Genomic DNA, 25,998 nt, shown 5'->3' with positions numbered 1-25,998 from the left:
GCAGTCCAGGTTCGATGCACGGTACTGGATGCTTTGGGCTGGTGCACTGTGACGACCGAGAGGGAGGGGAGGGGAGGGAGGAGGGAGGAGGGTTCAGGATGGGGAACACGGGTATACCTGTGGCGGATTCATTTCTATATTTGGCAAAACTAATACAATATTGTAAAGTTTAAAAATAAAATAAAATTTAAAAAAAAAAGAAAAAGAAGTAGACAATTTTGTGAAATTCTTACTTGCTGTTACCCAACTCCCTCCTAGAAAGACATGGTTTGTATTTGAGAAAGCAGTAGCTCAGCCCCAGCTCCTTCAGTTCCTTTTCCTGAATCAGAGAGAGAAGAGCAAAGCTAATAATCTACAATCTAACCCATCTCAATTGTTCCCAAAGAGGTTATTTTCTGTGTTACCTAGCTCAGAGCTCAGACAGTCTAATGTGGCATAGTTCATATATCAGGCTAGGAAAAGCCATGAGAAGTAGTGCACATAGTTCCTGAAAATTGAGGGGAGATTACAGATGCACTGACAACTTAGAAAAGAGATTACTGATACTACAAAACTGCTGGTTGTTCCAATAGAAAGCTAAGGCCCTGAAAGACAGCAGGGCCAAGACTCTTAGAAAGATGAATGGCAAAACCAATACAATATTGTAAAGTAATTATCCTCCAATTAAAATAAATATTTTTTTTTAAGAAAAGTAAGGCATTTAAAAGCAGCCATGTACACAGAGAATCACACACACACACACACCCAGGAAAAAGACGAATTTAGTAAAGGTCTGAGAAGACCTCAAGTCTTAATGCTAGGTTGATCTCAAGCACAGAACATAATTAGTGATTAATTAGTGACAATCTTCCTATGCATGGAGCCAATCGGCAAGGATATTTAAAAATATCCAGTTTTCAACAAATATCCCAAAACATACAAATAAATAGGAAAATGAATATTACTCAAAAGAACAAAATAAACCTCCAGAGCCATTTTTGTTAAAAATATAGGCATCTGTCTTACTAGAGAAAGATATTAAGAGAACTGCCATATATTCTCAAAAAGCAAAAAGAAAAACAGGCAAAAAACTAAAGGAAACAGGAAAATGATAAATGAACAAAAAAAGAATGTCAACAGAGGAAATAACTTATAAAGAAGAAAAAATAGAAATTCTGGCTCTGAAAGATGAAATGACTGAATTTAAAACCTTACTAGAAGGTTTAATTGGAGACTTGAGCAAGCAGAAGGAAGAATAAGTGAACTTGAAGACAAGTCTTTTGAAAATGATCAAGTCTGAGGAGGAAAAAAAATGAAGAAAAGTGAACTAAGTCTAAGGGCATTCTGAGATGACATCAAGTGAGTTAATACACACATTCTAGGAGAAGAAGTGGAAACAGAAAGAGAAGAAGAAGAAAGGAAGGAAGAGGAGGTGTGGAAGATCAAGAAGATATGGTTCTATAGTACTAGTAGAATTCAATTCCCCACTTACAATAATGAATAGAATAAATTAGACAGAAGATCAGTAAGTACATGAAAGATGAACAATTATAGGCCAATTGGACCTACTCCTCTAAAACTCAGAAGATACATTTTTCATGAGCAAGCAAGAAACATTATCCAAGATAAAGCATATTTTAGGCCATAAAACAAGTCTTAATAAATTCAAAAGACTGAAAACATGCAGTCTTTTCACAGTGGAATGAAACTCTAAATCAACAACAGAAGGAAAAGAGATATGTCCGCACATAGATAGAAGTGAAAGAATACACATTTAAACAAGTCAAAGAATACATTATAAGGGAAATTAGAAAATATCTTGAAGCAAGTGAAAATGAAAACATGACTCACAAGTGTCTTATGGAATGCAAAGAAAACAATGATAGGAGTCTATAACTGTAAAAGGTTTACATATGAAAGGAAAAAAATTGCAAATCAAAAACCTAACTTTACACTTTGAAAAGGAAGAGTAACTAAACCCAAAGTTAGCATAAGGTAGGAAATAATAGAGGTTATAGCATAAATAAGTAATACAAAGATATAAAGACAATAGAAAAAAAAACAATGAAATCAAGAGTTGGTTCTACAAAATATCAAAATTGATAAACCTTTAGGTAGATTAAGTTTGAGAAAAGGACAAAACACATATAAAATCAAATGATGTGGAAATTAATACTGCTTTTATGAAAAAGAGAAGATGATAAAAGTACTATGAAAAATTGTTCACTAACAATTTGATTAACCTTGATGAAATGGACACATTTCTAGAAACTCACAACTCATCAAGATTAAACCATTATAAATCTATAATTGTAAGGAAATCAAAGGTTTCCTAACAAATTACAGTTGATCCTTGAACGGTGTGAGTGATAGAGGATCCCTGTACAGTTGAAAGTTTGTGTAAAACTTTACAGTCATCCCTCCATATCCATGGTTCTGTATCAGTGGATTCATGTATTTACTATAGAACAGTTTTTCAGTTGCTCAGTCATGTCTGACTCTTTGCCATACCATGGAATGCAGTATGCAAGGCTTGGCAGTCTTTCACCATTTCCTGGACCTTGCTCAAAGTCATGTCCACTGAGTCAGTGATGCCATCTAACAATCTTTTCCTCTGCCATCCCGTTCTCCTCCTGCCTTCAATCTTTCCCAGCATCAGGGTCTTTTCCAATGAGTTGGTGCTTCACATCAGGTGGCCAAAGCTTTGGAACTTCAGGTTCATCATCAGTCCTTCCAATGAATATTCAGGACTGATTTCCTTTAGGATTAACTGATTTGTTCTCCTTGCAGTCCATGGGACTCTCAAGTGTCTTCTCCAGCACAACAGTTTGAAAGCATCAATTCTTCAGTGCTTAGCCTTCTATATGGTCCAACACTCACACCCACACATGACCTTTGGAAAAATCATAGCATTGACTATACAGACCTTTGTTGGCAAAGTGATATCTCTGCTTTTTAATATGCCATGTCATATGCCTTTTTAAGAGGCATGTCATAACTTTTATACCAAGGAGCAAGCATCTTTTAATTTCATAGTTGCAGTCACCATCTGCAGTGATTTTGGAGTCCAAGAAAATAAGGTCTCTCACTGTTTCCATTGTTTGACCATCTGTTTGCCATGAACTGGTAGGACCAGATGCCATGATCTTTGTTTTTTGAATGTTGAGTTTTAAGCCAGATTTTTCACATTCCTATTTCACCTTCATTAACAGGCTCTTTAGTTCCTCTTCACTTTCTGGCATAAGGATGATGTCATCTGCATATCTGAGGTTGTTGATACTTCTCCCAGCAATCTTGATTCCAGCCTGTGCTTCACTGAACCCAGTAGTACTGTAGTACATATTTATTGAAAAAAAAATCCACACAAGTGGATTTGTGCAGTTCATACTGATGTTGCCTTAGGATCAACTGTAGTGAAAAATCTCACAACAAAGAAAAGACAAAGGTCAGATGGCTTCACTGGTGAATTTTCTCATATATTTAGAGAAGAATTAACACTAATCCTTCTCAAAAATCTTTCAAAATATTGAAGAAGTAACAAAAACCACACAATGACACTATAAAAAAAAAACTACACACCGATATTCCTAATAAATACTGAATGCAAAAATTTTCAACATAATACTAGCAAATTGAATTCATCAGATTATTAATATGATTATATATCATAATAAAGTGGGATTTCTTCCTGGAATGAAACAATGGGTTATCATATAAAAATCAATCCAAGTAATACACTATATACTATACATGAACCAAGAACTTCCAGATATTCAAGCTGGTTTTGGAAAAGGCAGAAGAACAAGAGATCAAATTGCCAACATCCATTGGATCATAGAAAAAGCAAGAGAGTTTCAGAAAAACATCTACTTCTGCTTTATTGACTACACCAAAGCCTTTGACTGTGTAGATCACAACATACCATGGAAAATTCTTCAAGAGATGGGAATACCAGACCACCTTACTTGCCTCCTGAGAAATTGGTATGCAGATCAAGAAGCAGCAGTTAGAAATGGACATGGAACAAGGGCCTGGTTCCAAATTGGGAAAGGAGTACATCAAGGCTGTATATTGTCACCCTGCTTATTTAACTTATATGCAGAGTACATCATGCAAAATTCCAGGTTGGATGAAACACAAGCTGGAATCAAGACTGCCTGGAGAAGTATCAATAACCTCAGAGAGGCAGCTGACACTACCCTTATGGCAGAAATTGAAGAACTAAAGAGCTTATTGATGAAAGTGAAAGAGGAGAGTGAAAATGTTGGCTTAAAACTCAACATTCAAAAAATTTAGATCATGGCATCTGGCCCTATCACTTCATGGAAAATAGATGGTTAAACAATGGAAACAGCAAGAGACTTTATTTTTGGGGGCTCCAAAATCACTGCAGATGGTGACTGCAGCCATGAAATTAAAATATGCTTGCTCCTTGGAAGAAAAGCTATGACAAACCTAGACAACATATTAAAGGGCAGAGACATTACTTTGCCAACAGAATTCCATCTAGTTAAAGCTATGGTTTTTCCAGTAGTCATCTATGGATATGAGAGTTGGACCATAAGGAAAGCTGAGAGCTGAACAACTGAGGCTTTTGAACTGTCGTGTTGGAGAAGACTCTTGAGAGTCCCTTGGACTGCAAGGAGATCAAACCAGTCAATCCTAAAGGAAATCAGTCCTTAATATTTATTGGAAGGACTGATGCTGAAGCTGAAACTCCAGTACTTTGGCCATCTGATGCGAAGAGCTGACTCATTGCAAAAGACCCTAATGTTGTGAAAGATTGAAGGCAGGAGGACAAGGGAACAACAGAGGATGAGATGGTTGGATGGCATCACCAACTCGATGGACCTGAGTTTGAGAAAGCTCCTGGAGTTGGTGATGGACAGGGAAGCCTGGCGTGCTTCAGTCCATGGGGTCACAAAGAGTCAGACACGACTGAGCCACTGGACTAAACTGAACTGAACTGAATACACTACACTGGCAGAAAGAAGAGGAAAAAAACACATATTCTCTCACCTAATGCACAAAAAGTATGTAACAAAATACTTTCAATCATCTTTTAATGATAAAAGCAGTAACCAAAGTAGGAACAGAATAAAACCAACTTAACATAATAAAGGCCAGATATAGAAAACCCAGATCTATCATACTTAATGAGGAAAGACTGAAGGCTTTCTCTCTGAGATCAAGAACAAGACAATAATAGGAATTTTCACCACTTCTATTCAACATAGAGAAATAAAATGCAAACACACTGGAAAAGAAGAAATTAAAGAAGATACCATGAGGGAGAAAAATATCTCATATTCCTGGATTAGCAGACACAATATTATTAAGATGTCAATATCACCAAAGTGATCTACAGAATCTATGCAATGTCTATGAAAACCCCAGCAACTTTTTTTGCAGGAATAGAGATATCCATTATAAACCTATATTGAATCTTGGGGATCCAGAGCAGCCAAAATAATTTTGAAAAAAGATGAACAAAGATTGAGGTTTAATACTTCTTTATTTCAAAACTTACTAGAAAGCTACAATAATAAAGAGTGTGGTGCTGGCACAGTGACAGATGTAATTACAAACGATATAGAATACAGAGCCAGAAATATACCCTCACATACATTGTAAAATAATTTTTGTGAATGAGGCCAAGACCATTCAATGAGGAAAGGACAGTCTTTTCAACACATATTCATAGGAAAAATGGATATCCACCTGTAAAATAATGAAGTTGTATTTTTACCTTACTCCATATACAAAAATTAACTCAAATGGATCAAAGGCCTGAACATAAGAGCTAGAACTATGGAACTCTTATAAGAAAACATAGGGGAAATGTTTTATGACATTGAATTTGGCAAAGATCTTTTGGATATGACCCCAAAAGCACAAACTATGAAGAAAAATTGGATTCAATATTAAAAACATTTGCACATCAAAGGGTGCTATTATCAGAGTGCAAAAGCAACCCATGGAATGAAAGTAATGATGTGCAAATCACATATTTGACTAGAGGTTAATATACAGAATATATAAGGAACTCCTATAACTTGACAGCAAAAAGACAAACAACCCAAATAAAAATGGGCAAAGAACTGCAATAGACATTTCTATAAAGAAGATGTACAAATGACTAATAGCACACGTTAAGATGCTCAACAAAGCTAACCAATAGAGAAACCTAAATCACAAACACAAAGAGATACCACTTCAAATCCATTGGGAGAGCTATGAAAAACAAATCAGTGTTGGTGAGGATGTACAGTAATAGAATTCCTTTTGCTTTGCTGGTGGGAATATAAAATAGTACAGCTTCAGTGGAAAACAGTATGGAGGTTCCTTAAACATTTAAAAATAGAATTTATGATAAAGAAACTCTACTTCTATGTATACCCAAAATAATTGAAAGCAGAGGTTCAAACAGATATCTGTACACGTATATTCTAGCAGCATTTTTCATAGTAGTCAAAAAGTGAAGCGACTCCAATTGTAAATTGATGAATGAGTGGATAAAGAAAATGATGTGGTATGTACATATAATGTCATATTTTTCAGCTTTCAAAAGGAAAGGAAATTCAGATAAATGCTATAACTTTTATGAAACTTGAAGAATTATAAGGCTCAGTAAAATAAGCCAGACACAAAAGGATTATTTATGACTCCACTTTTATTAGGTACCTAGAATTATGAAATTCATAGAAAAAGTAAAATGGTGGTTTCCAGGGACTGAGGTGAGGAAGGAATGGGGATTTATTGTTTAATGAGGATAGAGTTTCAATCTGAGGAAGTGAAAAAAGTTCTGGAGGTGGATGATGATAATGTTTCACAACAATGTGAATGTACTTAATGATACTGAACTGTGCACTTAAAAATGCTTAAAATGATAAATTTTATGTTATATATATTTTGCCAACCTAAAAAAATAATCTGGCATAATGAACAGGTGATCAATTATTACTTTGCTAACTCTGGAGAAAACTGATATGAAAAAGCTCCCTTTTACATATGTCTAACTATAATATCCAATACTTTGGCCGCCAGATGTGAAGAACTGACTCATTTGAGTCACTCAGTCATGTCTGACTCTTTGCGATGCCATGAACTGTAGCCTAACAGGTTCCTCTATCCGTGGAATTTTCCAGGCAAGAGTACTCCAGTGGGTTGCCATTTCCTTCTCCAGGGGATCTTCCTGACCCAGGGATCGAACCCAGGTCTCCCACATTGCAGGCAGACACTTTACCTTCTGAGCAACCAGGAAAGCCCACATATATTTAACTATAATATCCAATACTTTGGCCACCTGATGTGAAGAACTGACTCATTGGAAAAGACCCTAATACTGGGAAAGATTGAAGGTAGGAGGAGAAGGGGATAACAGAGAATACGATGGTTGGATGGCATCACCAATTCCATGGACCTGAGGTTGAGCAAGCTCCAGGAGTTGGTGATGGACAGGGAAGCTTGGCATGCTGCAGTCCATGGGGTCTCAAAGAGTGGTACATGGCTGAGTGACTGAACTGAACTGAACATTTGAGACAGTAATTGACCTTCTTTATGTTTTGCATAATTCTTAAAATTTGTTTGCATCTGTTAGGAACCAATCTCTTGAAAAGCATTCCAGATATACACTGAGTAGCAGGGAGCTAATCATTTAGGATTAAACTTAAGGGGGAAAAAAAAAAAAAACTACCAAAAATCAATTATTCCCTGTAAGAAACAAAGTATTATCACTATCAATTATGCCTTTCAGAAGAAAAATAATAGTATTTGTACGCTTTCCTTTAGTCTTTTCTGCCTACATTTTATCCTATATATCACTGTTTTTTTTGTTTGTTTGTTTTATTTTTTTTTAATTTTATTTTATTTTTAAACTTTACATAATTGTATTAGTTTTGCCAAATATCAAAATGAATCCACCACAGGTATACATGTGTTCCCCATCCTGAACCCTCCTCCCTCCTCCCTCCCCATACCATCCCTCTAGGTCGTCCCAGTGCACTAGCCCCAAGCATCCAGTATCATGTATCGAACCTGGACTGGCAACTCGTTTCTTACATGATATTTTACATGTTTCAATGTCATTCTCTCAAATCTTCCCACCCTCTCCCTCTCCCACAGAGTCCATAAGACTGTTCTATACATCAGTGTCTCTTTTGCTGTCTCATACACAGGGTTATTGTTACCATCTTTCTAAATTCCATATATATGCGTTAGTATACTGTATTGATGTTTTTCCTTCTGGCTTACTTCACTCTGTATAATAGGCTCCAGTTTCATCCACCTCATTAGAACTGATTCAAATGTATTCTTTTTAATGGCTGAGTAATACTCCATTGTGTATATGTACCACAGCTTTCTTATCCATTCATCTGCTGATGGACATCTAGGTTGCTTCCATGTCCTGGCTATTATAAACAGTGCTGCGATGAACATTGGGGTACACGTGTCTCTTTCCCTTCTGGTTTCCTCAGTGTGTATGCCCAGCAGTGGGATTGCTGGATCATAAGGCAGTTCTATTTCCAGTTTTTTAAGGAATCTCCACACTGTTAACAAATGGGACCTAATTAACCTTAAAAGCTTCTGCACATCAAAGGAAACTATTAGCAAGGTGAAAAGGCAGCCTTCAGAATGGGAGAAAATAATAGCAAATGAAGCAACTGACAAACAACTAATCTCAAAAATATACAAGCAACTCCTACAGCTCAACTCCAGAAAAATAAACAACCCAATCAAAAAATGGGCCAAAGAACTAAATAGACATTTCTCCAAAGAAGACATACAGATGGCTAACAAACACATGAAAAGATGCTCAACATCACTCATTATCAGAGAAATGCAAATCAAACCCACTATGAGGTACCATTTCACACCAGTCAGAATGGCTGTGATCCAAAAGTCTACAAATAATAAATGCTGGAGAGGGTGTGGAGAAAAGGGAACCCTCTTACATTGTTGGTGGGAATGCAAACTATATATCACTGTTAAATCAATTTTCTCCAAACTATTTTTCATTGTAATATTCCATTTCTCCAAAATTTAATTACCCTTTTGTCTGCGAGATAAAATCCAAAAGTTTTCATCTTGACATTTTTGGCTATCAAAAATCTGGTATGTAATTGAGTTTTTAATTGCTCTTCCAAATACCTTTAAGTTTAATGTCTCTGCTCATATTTATGAAGCTTTCTCCTTTACTTTCATGGTTTGGGTTGTGTTTTTTTTCTAGACCTGAAATTCTCTCCATTCTTTTTTATGCCTACAAAGTTCACATTCTACCTGGTTCATGAATTTCTCTTGAAAGATGCCATCCATACTGATCTGTCTTTTGAATTCTGATAACTTAACTGACTGAAAATTTGTCACTTGGACTTAGGCTATTATCAACTGCTATGTGTGTGTGTATATATACATATATATAGGACTTCCCTGGTGGCTCAGACAGTAAAGCATCTGCCTACAATGTAGGAGACCCGGGTTCGATCCCTGGGTCAGGAAGATCCTCTGGAGAAAGAAATGCCAACCCACTCCAGTACTCTTGCTTGGAATACCTCACGGACAGAGGAGCATGGCAGGCTACAGTCTATGGGGTCACAAAGAGTCAAACATTAGTGAGTGACTTCACTTCACTTTATACATATGTATATATATGTGTGTGTGTGTGTATATATATAGTTGCTCAGTTGTGTCTGACTTTGTGATCCAGTGCTCAGTTGCTCAGTCGTGTCTGACTTTGTGATCCAGTGAACTGTAGCCTGCCAGTCTCCTTTGTCCATGGAATTTTCCAGGCAAGAATACTGGGGTGTATAGCCATTCCCTTCTCTAAGGGATCTTCCCAATTTAGGAATAGAACATGAGTGATAAAGCTACAAAGTAATATGACTGACAAAAAATGTAGCACACTTTGTTCATCCAGATTAATGTCTCCCATTCAAAGAAGCTACCTGTGAGGAATTAAATACTTAATGCAATACAGTCATTGTTCAGAACATCATAAACACCTCTCTTTGGGATATTTGTTTCTGTTTATTTTGCAGTGATAAGCCTTGGAGTTGGTGATGGACAGGGAGGCCTGGCATGCTGCAATTCATGGGGTTGCAAAGAGTCAGACATGACTGAGTGACTGAACTGAACTGAACTGAACTGCAGCCTTTTTTCTTAGAGAACTGATTCAGTTTTTGAAACCGTGAAGTTGTGATTTGAGCCAGTGAATAGTTGAGTGATATAGCTTGTAATAAAAATACATTTATTCTTACTTCTGTCTCACTTTATAGAGTGACTATTAAATGATAAAACAATGTATTCTTTTCATACACTTCTCATGATGAATCTGGAATGCATATGCAAGATTTCTTCAAAATATTTTGAGCCTAGGAGTAAGGATAAAGTTTAAAAAAAAAATTAAACCTCTGAAAGAATTAACACTTATTTGGAAGACTACATTTTGGCAGCTTAAAAATCCTTCTCATTTCTGAAAAAAACAAATAACGGAATAAATAATGAATAAATAAAAATATTTTACCGTTCGACACAGGCAGAAAGTCTGGAGCAATGGTTAGAAGCAGGGGCATCATGACCCCCAACCACATATAAAAATCCATTGTATGTTGCAACTCCTACACCTCCACGTCTTTTGGACATTGGAGCACACAGACTCCATCTGTTAGTGTGTGGGTCAAAATATTCCATAGATTTGAGGCAGGAACTTCCATCACGTCCACCAATAGCATATAGCCTAGAATAAAGACAGAAGTATGTGTGTGTGTGTGTGTATATTTGTGCATAGAATTAAAGTGAAAATATACCACACACAGCATTGAACTGTGTATTCTACTCCCTCAGGATTTTATAGCAAAAGGCCTGAATTTGTGAAGGCATTTGTTAAAGTCTACCTTACCCCAAGCCTACCTGCTTCATAATTTTTTTGAAAGTTTCTTTTATGTAATAGATTAAAGGTTTATATAGGAAATAAACTACAGAGAAAGGAAAGAGATAACAAAAGCATTGGTAGTATTTATCTACTAAACCACAATAAAGCTGAACATTTTTAAAGATGGTAAGATCTTTCCAAAACCCAAATCCAGGAACCTTACAATTTTAGCTAGATTTAATTGCCTAGCATTAAACTCTCTATTGCTTTAGTGAACTATTTTATTTAGTGTAAAAAACATTTGTAACTAAGAAGATATTAATTTAACAAATAACTACGGGAATAGGATAAAACCTAAAACCAGATTTTTTTCCTAGGAAGATGTATTATCTATAACATTTCTCATAAATTTTAAAATGCCAATTTTTTTTGTATGTATTTTTATTTTTTTAATATAAATTTATTTTAATTGGAGGCTAATTACTTTACAATATTGTATTGGTTTTGCCATACATTAATATGAATCCACCACGGGTGGATTAGCAGTGTTTTTAATTTGTTATTGTTGTTCAACTCTTTTGTGGCCTACTCTTTGTGACTCTATGGACTGTAGTACACCAGGCTTCCCTGTCCTTCACTATCTCCTGGAGTCCACTCAAACTCATGTCCATTGAGCCACTGATGCCATCCAACCATCTCCTCCTCTGTCGTTCCCTTCTCCTCCTGCCTTCAATCTTTCCCAGCATCAGGGTCTTTTCCAGTGAGCCAGCTCTTCACATCAGGCGGCCAAAGTATTGGAGTTTCAGCTTCAGCATCAGTTCTTCCAATGAGTATTCGGGGTTGATTTCTTTTAGGCTTGGTTGGATCTCCTTGATGTCCAAGGGACACTCTTCTCCAGCCCCACAGTTCAAAAGCATCAATTCTTTGGTACTCAGCCTTTTTTAATGTACCAACTCTCACAACTGTATATGATTACTGGAAAAACCATAGCTTTGACTATACAGATCTTTGTCAGCAAAATGATGTCTCTGTTTTTTAATATGCTGTCTAGTTGTGTCATAGCTTTCCTTTCAAGGAGCAAGTTTCTTTTAATTTCGTGGCTGCAGTCACCATCCATAGTGACTTTGGAGCCCCCCAAAATGAAGTTTGTTACTGTTTCCATTTTTTCCTCACCTATTTGCCATGAAGTGATGGGATCAGATGCCATGATCTTCATTCTTTAAATGCTGAGTTTTAAGCCAGTTTTTCAATCTCCTCTTTCACCCTCATCAAGAGGCCCTTTAGTTCCTGTTTGCTTTCTGCCATTAGAGTGCTATCATCTGCACATCTGAGGTTGTTGATATTTCTCCCAGCAATCTTGATTCCAGCTTGTGATTCATCCAGCCCAGCATTTTGCATGACATACTCTGTATAGAGGGGGCTTTCCTGATAGCTCAGCTTGTAAGAATCATCCCGCAATGCAGGAGACCCACTCCAGTAGAATTGCCTGGATAATTCTATAGACAGAGGAGCCTGACAGGCTACATTCTACAGGGTCACAAAAAGTCAGACATGACTGAACGACTTTCACTTCACTCTGCACAGAAGTCAAATAAGCAGGGTGACAATACACAGCCTTGACATACTCCTTTCTCAATTTTGAACCAGTCCATTGTTCCATGTCTGTTCTAACTGTTGCTTCTTGACCTGCATACAGGTTTCTCAGGAGGCAGGTAAGGTGGTCTGGTATTCTTACCTCTTTAAGAATTGTCTACAGTTGTTGTGATCCACACAAAGACTTTTGTGTAGCCAGTGAATCAGAAATAGATGTTTTTCTGACATTATTTTTAGCCTAATTTAAATTTAATCCCAATCAATAGAGAAGATCAACATTTATTAAACTATATGCCTATAACTGCCCTTCACACTCAGCTGTGAACAATAGCAAGTTAGCAAGACAAAATTAAATTATTTAAATTCAATTATTTCAGCTTCTTCTGTAATAGATAGGAGATCACTACTCAGTCACTGGATATCATTAAGGTTAGGCTAGAGATAATCAGATTTAGGAGAATTTTAAACCTGAAAACACTATAAGTCTGGGTTTCCTGTTAACCAACAGACACTTCTTACTTTATGCTGTTGCCGCTAAGTCTCTTCAGTCGTGTCTGACTTTGTGCGACCCCATAGACAGCAGCCCACCAGGCTCCACCATCCCTGGGATTCTCCAGGCAAGAACACTGGAGTGGGTTGCCATTTCTTTCTCCAATGCATGAAGGTGAGAAGTGAAAGTGAAGTTGCTCAGTCATGTCTGACTCTTCACAACCCCATGGACTGCAGCCTACCAGGCTCCTCCACCCATGGAATTTTCCAGGCAAGAGTATTGGAGTGGGTTGCCATTGCTTTCTCCACTTACTTTATGCACAAGGTGCTAAAAACAGCTGCATAAAAATTTATATTGAACCCAGTTATATGATGAGATACTGATTTTATGAATAATCAATACAGACACACAAGACTGTCATCCTGGTGTCTGAAATTTTCATCATTCATGTTCCTCCTATATGCTTGTCATTATCTCCAAAGATCCCTTTTCAGAAAGAACACAATTACAAGTTACCTGCAAGAAGAATAATTCAAGCTTGTAGAAACGTCTAATAATATCAAGTTTCAATCTATTATTTTCTCTCATAAGAAAGTGATCAGAAAGTAAGAAAGATTCAGAAAGATGAGACTAGCTATAATTCTAGAACACTTAGGAGAGTGCGTTTAAAGAGAAAAAAAGACTTGGCAAATTACAAAAACAGAATGAAGTTTTGATAAGTCAAGAAAAAGTTATAACCAAAAAATGGTAGCTTCTTGAGGGTAAGATTGAAACTGGCTTGCCTACAAAAGTGCTTCTCAAATTTAATGTGTAATACAAGTTACTTGAGGATCTTCTTAAAATGTCTATTCTGATTCAGGAGGTCTGGGATCGGGTTTATTCAGTGTCAGACTTTATTTTTCTGGGCTCCAAAATCACTACAGATGATGACTGCAGCCATGAAATTAAAAGATGCTTACTCCTTGGAAGGAAAGTTATGACCAACCTAGATAGCATATTCAAAAGCAGAGACATTACTTTGCCAATAAAGGTTCGTCTAGTCAAGGCTATGGTTTTTCCTGTGGTCATGTATGGATGTGAGAGTTGGACTGTGAAGAAGGCTGAGCACCGAAGAATTGATGCTTTTGAACTGTGATGTTGGAGAAGACTCTTGCGAGTCCCTTGGACTGCAAGGAGATCCAACCAGTCCATTCTAAAGGAGATCAGCCCTGGGATTTCTTTGGAAGGAATGATGCTAAGGCTGAGACTCCAGTACTTTGGCCACCTCAAGCGAAGGGTTGACTCATTGGAAAAGACTCTGATGCTGGGAGGGATTGGGAGCAGGAGGAGAAGGGGACGACAGAGGATGAGATGGCTGGATGGCATCACTGACTCGATGGACATGAGTCTAGGTGAACTCCGGGAGTTGGTGATGGACAGGGAGGCCTGGCATGCTGTGATTCACGGGGTTACAAAGAGTCGGACATGACTGAGCGACTGATGTGATCTGATCTGATCTGGGACGGGGTTAAGATTCAGCATTTCTAAATAGACCTCAGGTAGTAATGTTACTGCTGGTCTCAGGATATTTAATTAATTATTCATTTTAGATAAATATTTTCCATCATAATGAAAGGAGAGTTCCAACAAAGGCCTTTTACAATCCATTAGTAGGATGTCCTAGTCACTGGGAATGCTTATTGTCAGGTGTAACACATCACTGAAGTGCTGTACTACAAGAAATGGGAGCAAAAGCATGCATGTTTGGCTCTACTCACTTATTGTTTAATGTGACTACACCAACTGTGCTTCTAGGAGTTGACATACTGGCCACGTAATTCCACTGACGTCCTTCAGGGTCCCATCTTTCTACAGTATTTAGATAACTCCATCCATCATGGCCACCAACAGCATACATTGGTCCTTCAAGTGTGGCTACACCTAAAGGATAAAAATAGCATGAGAGCTCACCTAGGTAGGGCATATATAATAGATATTTCATTTTATAAGGAAGTGACTACTTAAAAACTTGATTTTTATCTATTAATGGTTTTGTAAATAGCCATTTAGTGAATAATTTGCCAATCGTGATTTGAAACTAAAACTAAATATGGTCTTTTAATCCTAGAAAATATCATGGAAGGGTATCATGGTTATAATGCTAAGGACATAGAAAGTAGATGAACACACCATTTCTTGCAATTAACAGAAATGGGAAGATGATTTTTCTCTGTCACAGTTTCAATGTCATTTTTCAAATATAAAAGGTAGATGAGATATGATACTGAATCTTAGATAAATACTAGAACTGTTGGCTCGGAGAAGGCAATGGCACCCCACTCCAGTATTCTTGCCTGGAAAATCCCATGGATGGAGGAGCCTTGTAGGCTGCAGTCCATGGGGTCGCGAAGAGTCGGACAGGACTGAGTGACTTCACTTTCACTTTTCACTTTCATGCATTGGAGAAGGAAATGGCAACCCATTCCAGTGTTCTTGCCTGGAGAATCCCAGGGACGGGGGAGCCTGGTGGGCTGCCGTCTATGGGGTCGCACAGAGTCGGACACGACTGAAGCGACTTGGCAGCAGCAGCAGAACTGTTGGCTAAGTCTGATAGATCTTTTTAATCCTTTATTTTTATTAAAGGGATACAAATGATTCCCATAAGACATCTCAGTAAACAGGGGTTTTTGAAGTTTAGTTAGAAATTTGTTCTATTCAGTTCAGTTGCTCAGTCATGTCCAGCTCTTTGCAACCCCATGGACTGCAGCAAGCCAGGCCTCCCTGTCCATCACCAACTCTGGAGTTTACTCAAACTCATGTCCATTGAGTCGGTGATGACATCCAACTATCTCGTCCTCTGTCGTCCCCTTCTCCATCCACCTTTAAATCTTTCCCAGCATCAGGGTCTTTTCAAATGTGTCAGTGGTTCAAATCAGTTGGCCAAGTACTGGAAGTTTCAGCTTCAGCATCAGTCGTTCCAATGAATATTCAGGATTGATTTCCTTTAGGATGGACTGGTTGGATCTCCATGCTGTCCAAGAGACTCTCAAGAGTCTTCGGCAATACCACAGTTCAAAAGTATCAGTTCTTCCATGCTCAGCTTTCATTATATTCCAACTCTCATATCATACATGACTACGGGAAAAACCACAGCTTTGACTAGACAGACCTTTGTTGGCAAAGTAATGTCTCTGGTTTTTAATACGCTGTCTAGGTTGGTCATAACTTTGCTTCCAAGAGCAAGCATCTTTTAATTTCATGGCTGCAGTCACCATCTGCAGTGATTTTGGAGCTCCCCAAAATAAAATCTGTCACTGTTTCCACTGTTTCCTCATCTATTTGCCATGAAGTGATGCGACCAGATGCCATGATTTTAGTTTTTCGAATGTTGAGTTTTAAGCCAACTTTTTCACTCTCCTCTTTCACTTTCATCAAGAGGCTCTTTAGTTCTTCTTCAATTTCTGCCATAAGGGTGGTGTCAGCTGCATATCTGAGGTTATTGATATTTCTCCTGTAAATCTTGATTCCAGCTTGTGCTTCATCCAGCTCAGCATTTCCCATGATGTACTCTGAATATAAGTTCAATAAGCAGGATGACAATATACAGCTTTGTCATACCCCTTTCCCGATTTGGAATCAGTTTGTTGTTCCATATCCGGTTCTAACTGTTGCTTCTTAACCTGCATGTAGATTTCTCAAGAGGCAGGTCAGATGGTCTGCTATTCCCATCTCTTGAGGAATTTTCCACAGATTATTGTGATCCACAGAGTCAAAGGCTCTGGTATAATCAATAAAGCAGAAGTAGGTGTTTTTCTGGAACTCTTTTGCTTTTTCTATGATACAGTGGATGTTGGCAATTTGATCTCTGATTCCTCTGCCTTTTCTAAATCCAGCTTGAACATCTGGAAGTTCATGGTTCACGTATTGTTGAAGCCTGGCTTGGAGAATTTTGAGCATTACTTTATTAGCATGTGAGATGAGTGCAATGATGAGGTAGTTTGAGCATTCTTTGTCATTGCCTTTCTTTGGGATTGGAATGAAAACCAAACTTTTCCAGTCCTGTGGCCAGGCTGCATTTTCAAAATTTGCTGGCATATTGAGTGCAGCCATTTCACAGCATTGTCTTTAGGATTTGAAATAACTCAACTGGAATTCCATAAGCTCTACTAGCTTTGTTCAAAGTGATGCTTCCTAAGGCCCCCTTGACTTCACATTCTAGAATGTCTGGCTCTAGGAGAGTGATCACACCATGATGATTATCTGGGTCATAAAGATCTTTTTGTGTAGTTCTTCTGTGTATTCTTGCCACCTTTTCTTAATATCTTCTGCCCTCCACTTGGTATCTCTCATTTTCTTGAAGAGATCTCTAGTCTTTCTTATTCTATTATTTTCCTCTATTCCTTTGCATTGATTACTGAGGAAGGCTTTCTTATCTCTCCTTGCTCTTCTTTGCTACTCTTCATCCAAATGGGTATATCTTTCCTTTTCTCCTTTGTCTTTCCCTTCTCTTCTTTTCTGCCAAAGCCTTTGACTGTGTGGATCACAATAAACTGTGGAAAATTCTGAAAGAGATGGGAATACCAGACCACCTGATCTGCCTCTTGAGAAATTTGTATGCAGGTCACGAAGCAACAGTTAGAACTGGACATGGAACAACAGACTGGTTCCAAATAGGAAAAGGAGTACGTCAAGGCTGTATTTTGTCACCCTGTTTATTTAATTTATATGCAGAGTACATCATGAGAAACGCTGGACTGGAAGAAACACAAGCTGGAATCAAGATTTCTGGGAGAAATATCAATAACCTCAGATATGTAGATGAGACCACCCTTATGGCAGAAAGTGAAGAGGAACTAAAAAACCTCTTGATGAAAGTGAAAGTGCAGAGTGAAAAAGTTGGCTTAAAGCTCAACATTCAGAAAACGAAGACCATGGCATCTGGTCCCATCACTTCATGGGAAATAGATGGGGAAACAGTGGAAACAGTGTCAGGCTTTATTTTTCTGGGCTCCAAAATCACTGCAGATGGTGACTGCAGCCATGAAATTAAAAGACGCTTACTCCTTGGAAGGAAAGCTATGACCAACCTAGATAGCATATTCAAAAGCGGAGCCATTACTTTGCCAACAAAGACTCATCTAGTCAAGGCTATGTCTTTTCCTGTGGTCATGTATGGATGTGAGAGTTGGACTGTGAAGGCTGAGTGCTGAAGAACTGATGCTTTTGAACTGTGGTGTTGGAGAAGACTCTTGAGAGTCCCTTGGACTGCAAGGAGATCCAACCAGTCCACTCTGAAGATCAGCCCTGGGATTTCTTTGGAAGGAATGATGCTAAAGCTGAAACTCCAGTACTTTGGCCACCTCATGAGAAGAATTGACTCATTGGAAAAGATTCTGATGCTGGGAGGGATTGGGGGCAGGAAGAGAAGGGGACGACAGAGGATGAGATGGCTGGATGGAATCACTGACTCGACGGTTGTGAATTTGAGTGAACTCCGGGATTTGGTAGTGGACAGGGAGGCCTGGCGTGCTGTGATTCATGGGGTCGCAAAGAGTCGGACACGACTGAGCAACTGATCTGATCTGATCTCTTCTTTTCATAGCTATTTGTAAGGCTTCATCAGACAACCATGTTGCCTTTTTGCATTTCTCTTTCTTGGGGATTGTCTTGATCCTTGCCTCCTGTACAATGTCATGAACCTCCGTCCTTTGTTCTTCAGGCACTCTATCAGATGTAATCCCTTGAATTTATTTGTCTCTTCCACTGTATAATCATAAGGGATTTTATTTAGGTTGTGCCTGAATGGTCTAGTGGGTTTCCCTACTTTCTTCAATTAAGTCTGAATTTGGCAATAATGAGTTCATGATCTGAACCATAGTATGCCCCCAGTTTTGTTTTTGCTGACTGTATAGGGCTTCTCCATGTTTGGCTGCAAGAATATAATAAATCTTATTTTTTCTATTGGATTCTATGAATAGCTCCTTTGTGTTTCTCATCTGCTCTGGGAATTCACGTTACTGGTTCCTCCTGCTGCCTTCTTCACCATCTCAATTTGCCATCCACACTACCTCTCCTATCTCTTTAGCAATAGCAATTAAGAGTTTTAAAATTTGCTTCAGTGTCTCTGTAAGATATGTTTTCTAAAAAATCACACATACAGAACTGAGCTGAATAATTACATAGTCTATCATTTGATACAATTTATCAGTTACATTGAGGCAAACAATACCCATCTTGGATATGTCACACTTTAGCTGTGTAAAATTTGGTTCTTTAAAAGCAATGCAATTATTCTTTTCTTAAAAAAACAAACTCTGTAGTATTGAAACATATGGAGTCTAGCACTAAGAGAAGCAGATCTTGACAAGCCATCAGGAGAATCAAAGTTCTTCACTGTTCAAGAAGTCTCTATTCTTTCTTAAGCTTCTTGGGAACCTCTGACTTAAGTATAAATTAGGGCTGCTCTCAAGGAAAGTGGTTTTCTAAATAGCCCTGCCTTCAAACTGCATCCAAAGGCTTTTGCCTAAATATAGATTTGATTCTTATGGGAAGGGACACTAGTAACTAGAAACACAGTGTCTCTCCATTAGCAAGTGTTCTTTTCTCTAAACTGACCTTAGAAGAAAACTTGTAGTTGCATGCTCCTCAACAATATATTCTTTCTAAAAGGTTTTACCCTTCCTGAAGTGGGACCCCTTTAAAATACCATTGGAATGGAGGTACAGTTACAACAAGTATGACACATGAAACAAGGAAAAACTTTCACATGCTTTTACCATTTATTTAAGCTTTTCAGAATTTTCAGACATTTTGAATATGAGTATGACTAAATCTCAATGATATGCACTTATTTAAGCTCTAGTAAATGTACAGTCTTTAGAAACTATACAACATTAAGCTCTTACCTAAACCATGCCTGTGTGTTGACATGGGAGGCATCACTGTCCAGATTTTGCCAACTGGATTAAAACATTCCACAGTATTCAAAGTTTTTAAACCATCTCTTCCTCCCACAACATAGAGTTTGTTATCAATAACAGCAACTCCAAACTGAAGCCTACGCCCATTCATGGTGCCAATATGTAGCCAGCGGTTGGTTCGGAGGTCATATTTTTCAATTGTAGTGGTACCTGTTAAAGGGATATTAAACAATACTAAAAACTACTTGTGCAAAATGTTTTAATCATTTATATTATATTTATGTATCTATATTTATAGTATAGAATCAGTGATTGCAGTTCAAATTAAAATAAGTAGTCCAGATAATTCTCCAACCTGTATGACAAGGCAAGGATAATATTTCACCACTTCTGAATCCAAATGGAAAAGTGAGAATAAAATAGTTTATTTAATATATATGGTTTATATGTTTATCATGACTTCTTTGGCTATAATATGCTATTGTTAGTACTAACACAGGTTCCAGACACCATATTTTACAACAAAAACTGCTTTGGAATGTATTACTAACTGTTTACACACCCATTATGGTTTTACTTGACTATGAACATTCAATGTACTAATTTACGCCCTTTTATTTTACTCAATTTGGTCTGTATGTGTGTGTTTATTTAAAAAACAAATGACTAAAGGAACAGAAAAGAAAATTCCTTTTAAATGGGCCTTCAGTGTTAATTCACATTATTCACATAATAACATTTTTGTCCTTTATTGTGCCCATCTTTGCATGAAATGTTCCCTTGATATCTCTAATTTTCTTGAAGAGATCTTCTTGAAATGAAAGCTAGGTTGCACTGATTACTAAAATTATGGAGGTATTAATGATGAAGTAAGTAGGAAATTATACCAAGCTACATTAATCAACTATATATAGAAGACTTACATTAAAATGATGTAGAAATCTGCTTAAAGCCAAGTTATTTTTTCCAAACATTAAATAAAATATAAAAGATGAATTTACTCTATATCTCTTATCTGCATCTATGAACATATATGACTGATAGTTTTGTATCTTTAATTCTGAAATGTCTTTAGCCCATTTTCCTACTAATCAAAATGTAGATCATCTAGCTGGCTTATTATGGCAACTCTGTATTTGATTGAAAAAGAGTTTTCCTTTTTTTAACTAATCTTTTTCTTTGGGACTCACTTCACATTTTTTTCTGTGTTTATTAATTTTCTGCCCTAAAATGTGGCAAATATTGCTTCTTACTTCATTTCAAAGTTCCTATTCAGCTCTCACTTATGATCTATTCAAGGGTGAACAAAATCAACTAAACTTTTTGGTATTGTTTAGAACAATAGTTCCTGCAGTCGTGAATATATATAATTTAGTTATTTCCTCCATCTTTTTTTTTTAATGAACTTAAAAATCACTATATTAGCCCTTATTTGTTCCCTGCCATACTGTCTCTCAGAATTCATTATTTTAGTAAGTTAAAATTTACTGAATACGTGGCATACACAAAAGCCTGAAGTTTAGCATTCAACCATTTAAAAATTTTGACTGTGTGATCATACTGACAACTTTTTGATGACTCTTTTAATATACACGGTAGGGGTTATAGTTAATTACAGCCACTTGTGTGGTACCTATATTTAGCAACTAATTCCAAGTTAATTGTATGAGTCAAAAGGAAATTAAAGACTGAGGAAGTACTGTATTTCCTAAATATCAAAAGGTGAAAGTTCAAAAAGTATCTTAAAAAGATAAATAAAACTACACATTGTAAGAAAAGGCATGCATATAGAAAACATTTTAAGAATGTAAATTGGTATGTTTTTAAATGCAATACTGATTCACATAGATAAATGTTATCACCTTAATATTTTTGCTTTATGTAGGTTTTTTTTTTTCTTTCTTTTTTTGCTCCTATGTGTTCAATCTGGTTTTTCAATTCTAAGACCCTCAAAGAGAGGGGTCAGTTTTGTTGTTGCTGCTCTTTCATCTAAGATAGTGGCAATATAGCAACAAAGAACACAAAATTTGAGTAATAATTCCCAGTCCAGTAGTTCTACGATGCTTGCCCTTGGCATGGCTATCTAACCTTAAGAGCCTTAGTTTCCTCATCTCCAAAATTAAGGTAATAAAAATCTATCTTGTAGCATTACTGTGAGGATTAGAAATGATGTCTGCAAAATGCCAATCAAGGATCAAGTATTCAAAAATAATTATATTTACTATTATTGTAGTTTTCTGTAATTTCCCATAAAGCTTTTTATATTTTCATATACTAGGTATTTCAAGAGTCTCAAAATGATGGCTTTACTTCTTTCCATATCAAACTGTGGTAGCAGAGTCAAGGATTATAGGCTCACATTTCATTCATTTTTGTAAGCTATTAAGGAGTTGAAGATACATATTACCATCTTGTGTAATATATTCATTTGTGTAATGTTAACGTGAAAGACAAGAACCTGAAAAAATAACAAAAACAGTAAATAAACACAAAAACCAAACAAATAAACACAAATTTTCCCATTTCTCACTCCGCTAGTTGGACATTTTTAAAATCAAATATTATAGATAGCCATGTTTACATTTTATACTTAATACCCTTTTGATTTAATATCAAACAAGACACCTTTTAAATTCTGTGCCTGTTCTTTCTATTCAACAAAATGCAGTAAAATATCAAGTTGTTAGACTTAAAGTCTATTATAACATTTTACTGTATTTGTTATTTTCTGAAGAACACTAGTTCTGTGAAGTTACTCTACAACTTTGTAAAATAATTGCAGTTGCAAACTCCTGTTATACAGGTTTATTATTAATTGACATATCTCCTATATGGTCTTCCAATTTCCAATTACACATACCAAAAGAAAAAATAGTTTTCCAGAAGCATAGAACTTTGATTTTTGCATCATTGTCTACAAGGTGTCAAAACATTTCCATGTATTTTTTAAGTGAGTTGATTTTAGTTCCTACACAGCCAATTCTTAATTACAAAATCCTTGCCTCATTGTTTTGGCAACATGGTTCTATAGGTAGAAATCAATGTAAAGAAACAGAACTGTGGGAAAAAAATATTTTAAGAAGTATTCAAGGTAGACATGATGGCTTCAGAAATTTTTCCCTATTCCTATTGAAAACAATTCTTTTGTAAAATCATTATTTTTATTCCAGAATTGAATTGCTGATCTTGTTATCAATGCTTCAAGTTTATTTGTAAATGGTCTTTGGTCATCTATCAGGAAACTGACAGCAAGAAATTAGAAGTCATTCTCCTATTTCTGTCAAAAAGCAAATTTGGAGGACCTCATCCCTTCCACTTATGATAAAGCTGTAAGTTCTCCCTGAAAAGATCTTAGGTTGCAAAGCAAATACTCAAATAAAAAAAAAATGCTGCCATAAGAGTCACAAAATACCCCAAATTGCCAACACAACCTTGTGGAAAAAGGAAGCAAAGCTGGATGTATCACCTTCCCAGACTTCAGACTATACCACAAAGCTAAAGTCATCAAAAGAGCATGGAACTAGCACCAAAACACATACAAAGATCAATGGTACAGAATAGAAAGTACAGAAATAAGCCCCCACACACGGTCAATTAATCTATGACAAAGGAGGCAAGCATATACAATGGAGAAAATATAGTCTTCAACAAGTGGTGCTTCGAAAACTAAACAGCTACATGCAAAATAATGAGAAAAGAACATTCCTTCATACCATATACAAAAATAAAATCAAAATGGTTTAAAGACCTAAATGTAAGATCTGATACCATAAAACTCCTAGAAAAAAAAGCAAAACACTACTTGACATAAATCACAGCAATAATTTTTGGTTCCATCTCTTAAGGCAAAATAAATAAAAGCAAAAAATAAACAAGGGGTCTAATTAAATTTAAAAGCTTAATTAGAAAAATAATTAGGAAAATACCAACAAAATGAAAAGGCATCCTATGGAATAAAGAAAATGTTTGCAAATGATGTGAAATACAAGAGGTCAATATCCAAAATATGTAAATAGCCCATACATTCAATATAAAAAAAATAAAAAATGGGTAGAAGAACAGAATAGACATTTTTCTAAAGAAGACAAATAGGTAACTGGCAAATGAAAAGATGCTTAGCATTGCTAATTATTAAAGAAAGGTAATAAAAAACACAATGAGATATCACTTCACACCTATCAGTTAACTATCATCAAAAAGTTTCCAAATAACAAATGATGGAAAGGATGTGGATAAAAGGGAACCCTTGTACGCTACTGTTCGGAATATAAATCGGTATAACCACTATGGAAAACGGTATGAAGGTTCCTCAAAAACTAAAAATATAACTATCATATGATCCAGAAATCCCACTATTGGGGTGTATATACCAAAAAACCAAAACGCTAAATCAAAATTATATATCCACTACAATGTTCATGGAGAAGGAAATGGCAACCCACTCCAGTGTTCTTGCCTGGAGAATCCCATGGACAAAGAAGCCTGGTAGGCTGCAGTCCATGCGGTCGCACAGAGTCAGACACGACTGAAGCAACTTGGCAGCACAATGTTCACAGGAGAACCATACACAATACTCAAGACATGGAAGCAACCCAAGTGTCATCAACAAACAAATGGATGAAAAAGATGCTATCAGTTCAGTTCAGTCACTGAGTTGTGTCCGACTCTTTTCGACCCCATGAACTGCAGCACGCCAGTCCTCCCTGTCCATCACCAGCTCCCAGAGTGTACTCAAACTCCCATCCATTGAGTCGGTGATGCCATCCAGCTTTCTCATCCTCTGTTGTCCCCTTCTCCTCCTGCCCCCAATCCCTCCCAACATCAGAGTCTTTTCCAATGAGTCAACTCTTCGCATGAGGTGGCCAAAGTACTGGAGTTTCAGCTTGACCATCATTCCTTCCAAAGAACACCCAGGACAGATCACCTTTGGAATGGACTGGTTGGATCTCCTTGCAGTCCAAGGGACTCTCAAGAGTCTTCTCCAACACCACAGTTCAAAAGCATCAATTCTTTGGTGCTCAGCTTTCTTCACAGTCCATACATGACCATTGGAAAAACCATAGCCTTGACTAGATGGACCTTTGTTGACAAAGTAATGTCTCTGCTTTTGAATATGCTATCTAGGTTGGTCATACCTTTCTTTCTACAGAGTAAGCGTCTTTTAATTTCATGGCTGCAATCACCATCTGCACTGATTTTGGAGCCCCAGAAAAATAAAGTCTGACACTGTTTCCATTGTTTCCCCATCTATTTGCCATGAATTAATGGGACCAGATGCCATGATCTTCGTTTTCTGAATGTTGAGCTTTAAGCCAACTTTTTCACTCTCTTCTTGCACTTTCACCAAGAGGCTTTTTAGTTCCTTTTCACTTTCTGCCATAAGGATAGTGTCATCTGCATATCTGAGGTTATTGATATTTCTCCCAGCAATCTTGATGCCAGCTTGTGATTCTTCCAGGCCAGCGTTTCTCATGATGTACTCTGCATATAAGTTAAATAAACAGGGTGACAATATATAGCCTTGACATACTCCTTTTCCTATTTGGAACCAGTCTGTTGTTCCATGTCCAGTTCTAACTGTTGCTTCCTGGCCTGCATATAGGTTTCTCAAGAGGCAGATCAGGTGGTCTGGTATTCCCATCTCTTTCAGAATTTTCCACAGTTTATTGTGATCCACACAGTCAAAGGCTTTGACATAGTCAATAAAGCAGAAATACATGTTTTTCTGGAACTCTCTTGCTTTTTCAATGATCCAGCGGATGTTGGCAATTTGATCTCTGCTTCCTCTGCCTTTTCTAAAACCAGCTTGAACGTCTGGAAGTTCATGGTTCACATACTGCTGAAGCCTGGCTTGGAGAATTTTGAGCATTACTTTACTGGCGTGTGAGATGAATGTAATTGTGGGGTAGTTTGAGCATTCTTTAGCATAATATTTCATTGTGTGTGTCACACACACACACACAGTAAAATATTATTCTGCCAAAAAAGAGGGAAATTCTGCCATTTACAGTAACATTGATGGGCCTAGACATATTACGCTTAGTGAAGTAAGTCAGACAAATATAAATCTGTACATGATATCACTTATATGTGAAATCCCCCCAAAAATGAATGTATATCAAATACAGAAAGGGATACACACATACATTATAGAAAACATTTTTGTG

The 25,998-nt window shown here is 37.0% G+C and overlaps 1 protein-coding gene across 1 annotated transcript in view; it reads right to left on the bottom strand.

The window, feature by feature from the left end:
* KLHL4 (kelch like family member 4) overlaps positions 1–25,998 on the bottom strand; it is a 103,338-nt gene that overhangs the window by 22,863 nt on the left and 54,477 nt on the right. Inside the window, exons 7-9 of the mRNA XM_027534617.1 lie at positions 19,817–20,041; positions 14,690–14,852; positions 10,502–10,714 (exon numbers count right to left, since the gene is read on the bottom strand). Of these exons, the coding sequence (XP_027390418.1) occupies positions 10,502–10,714; positions 14,690–14,852; positions 19,817–20,041 (601 nt within the window). The remainder of the gene's footprint in view (positions 1–10,501; positions 10,715–14,689; positions 14,853–19,816; positions 20,042–25,998) is intronic.

This window comes from Bos indicus x Bos taurus, chromosome X (genome assembly GCF_003369695.1).
Source record: "Bos indicus x Bos taurus breed Angus x Brahman F1 hybrid chromosome X, Bos_hybrid_MaternalHap_v2.0, whole genome shotgun sequence".
Classification (NCBI taxonomy): Eukaryota; Metazoa; Chordata; class Mammalia; order Artiodactyla; family Bovidae; genus Bos; species Bos indicus x Bos taurus.
Note: the sequence above shows the minus strand (reverse complement) of the source record. Positions and strands in the feature narration are given on the sequence as shown.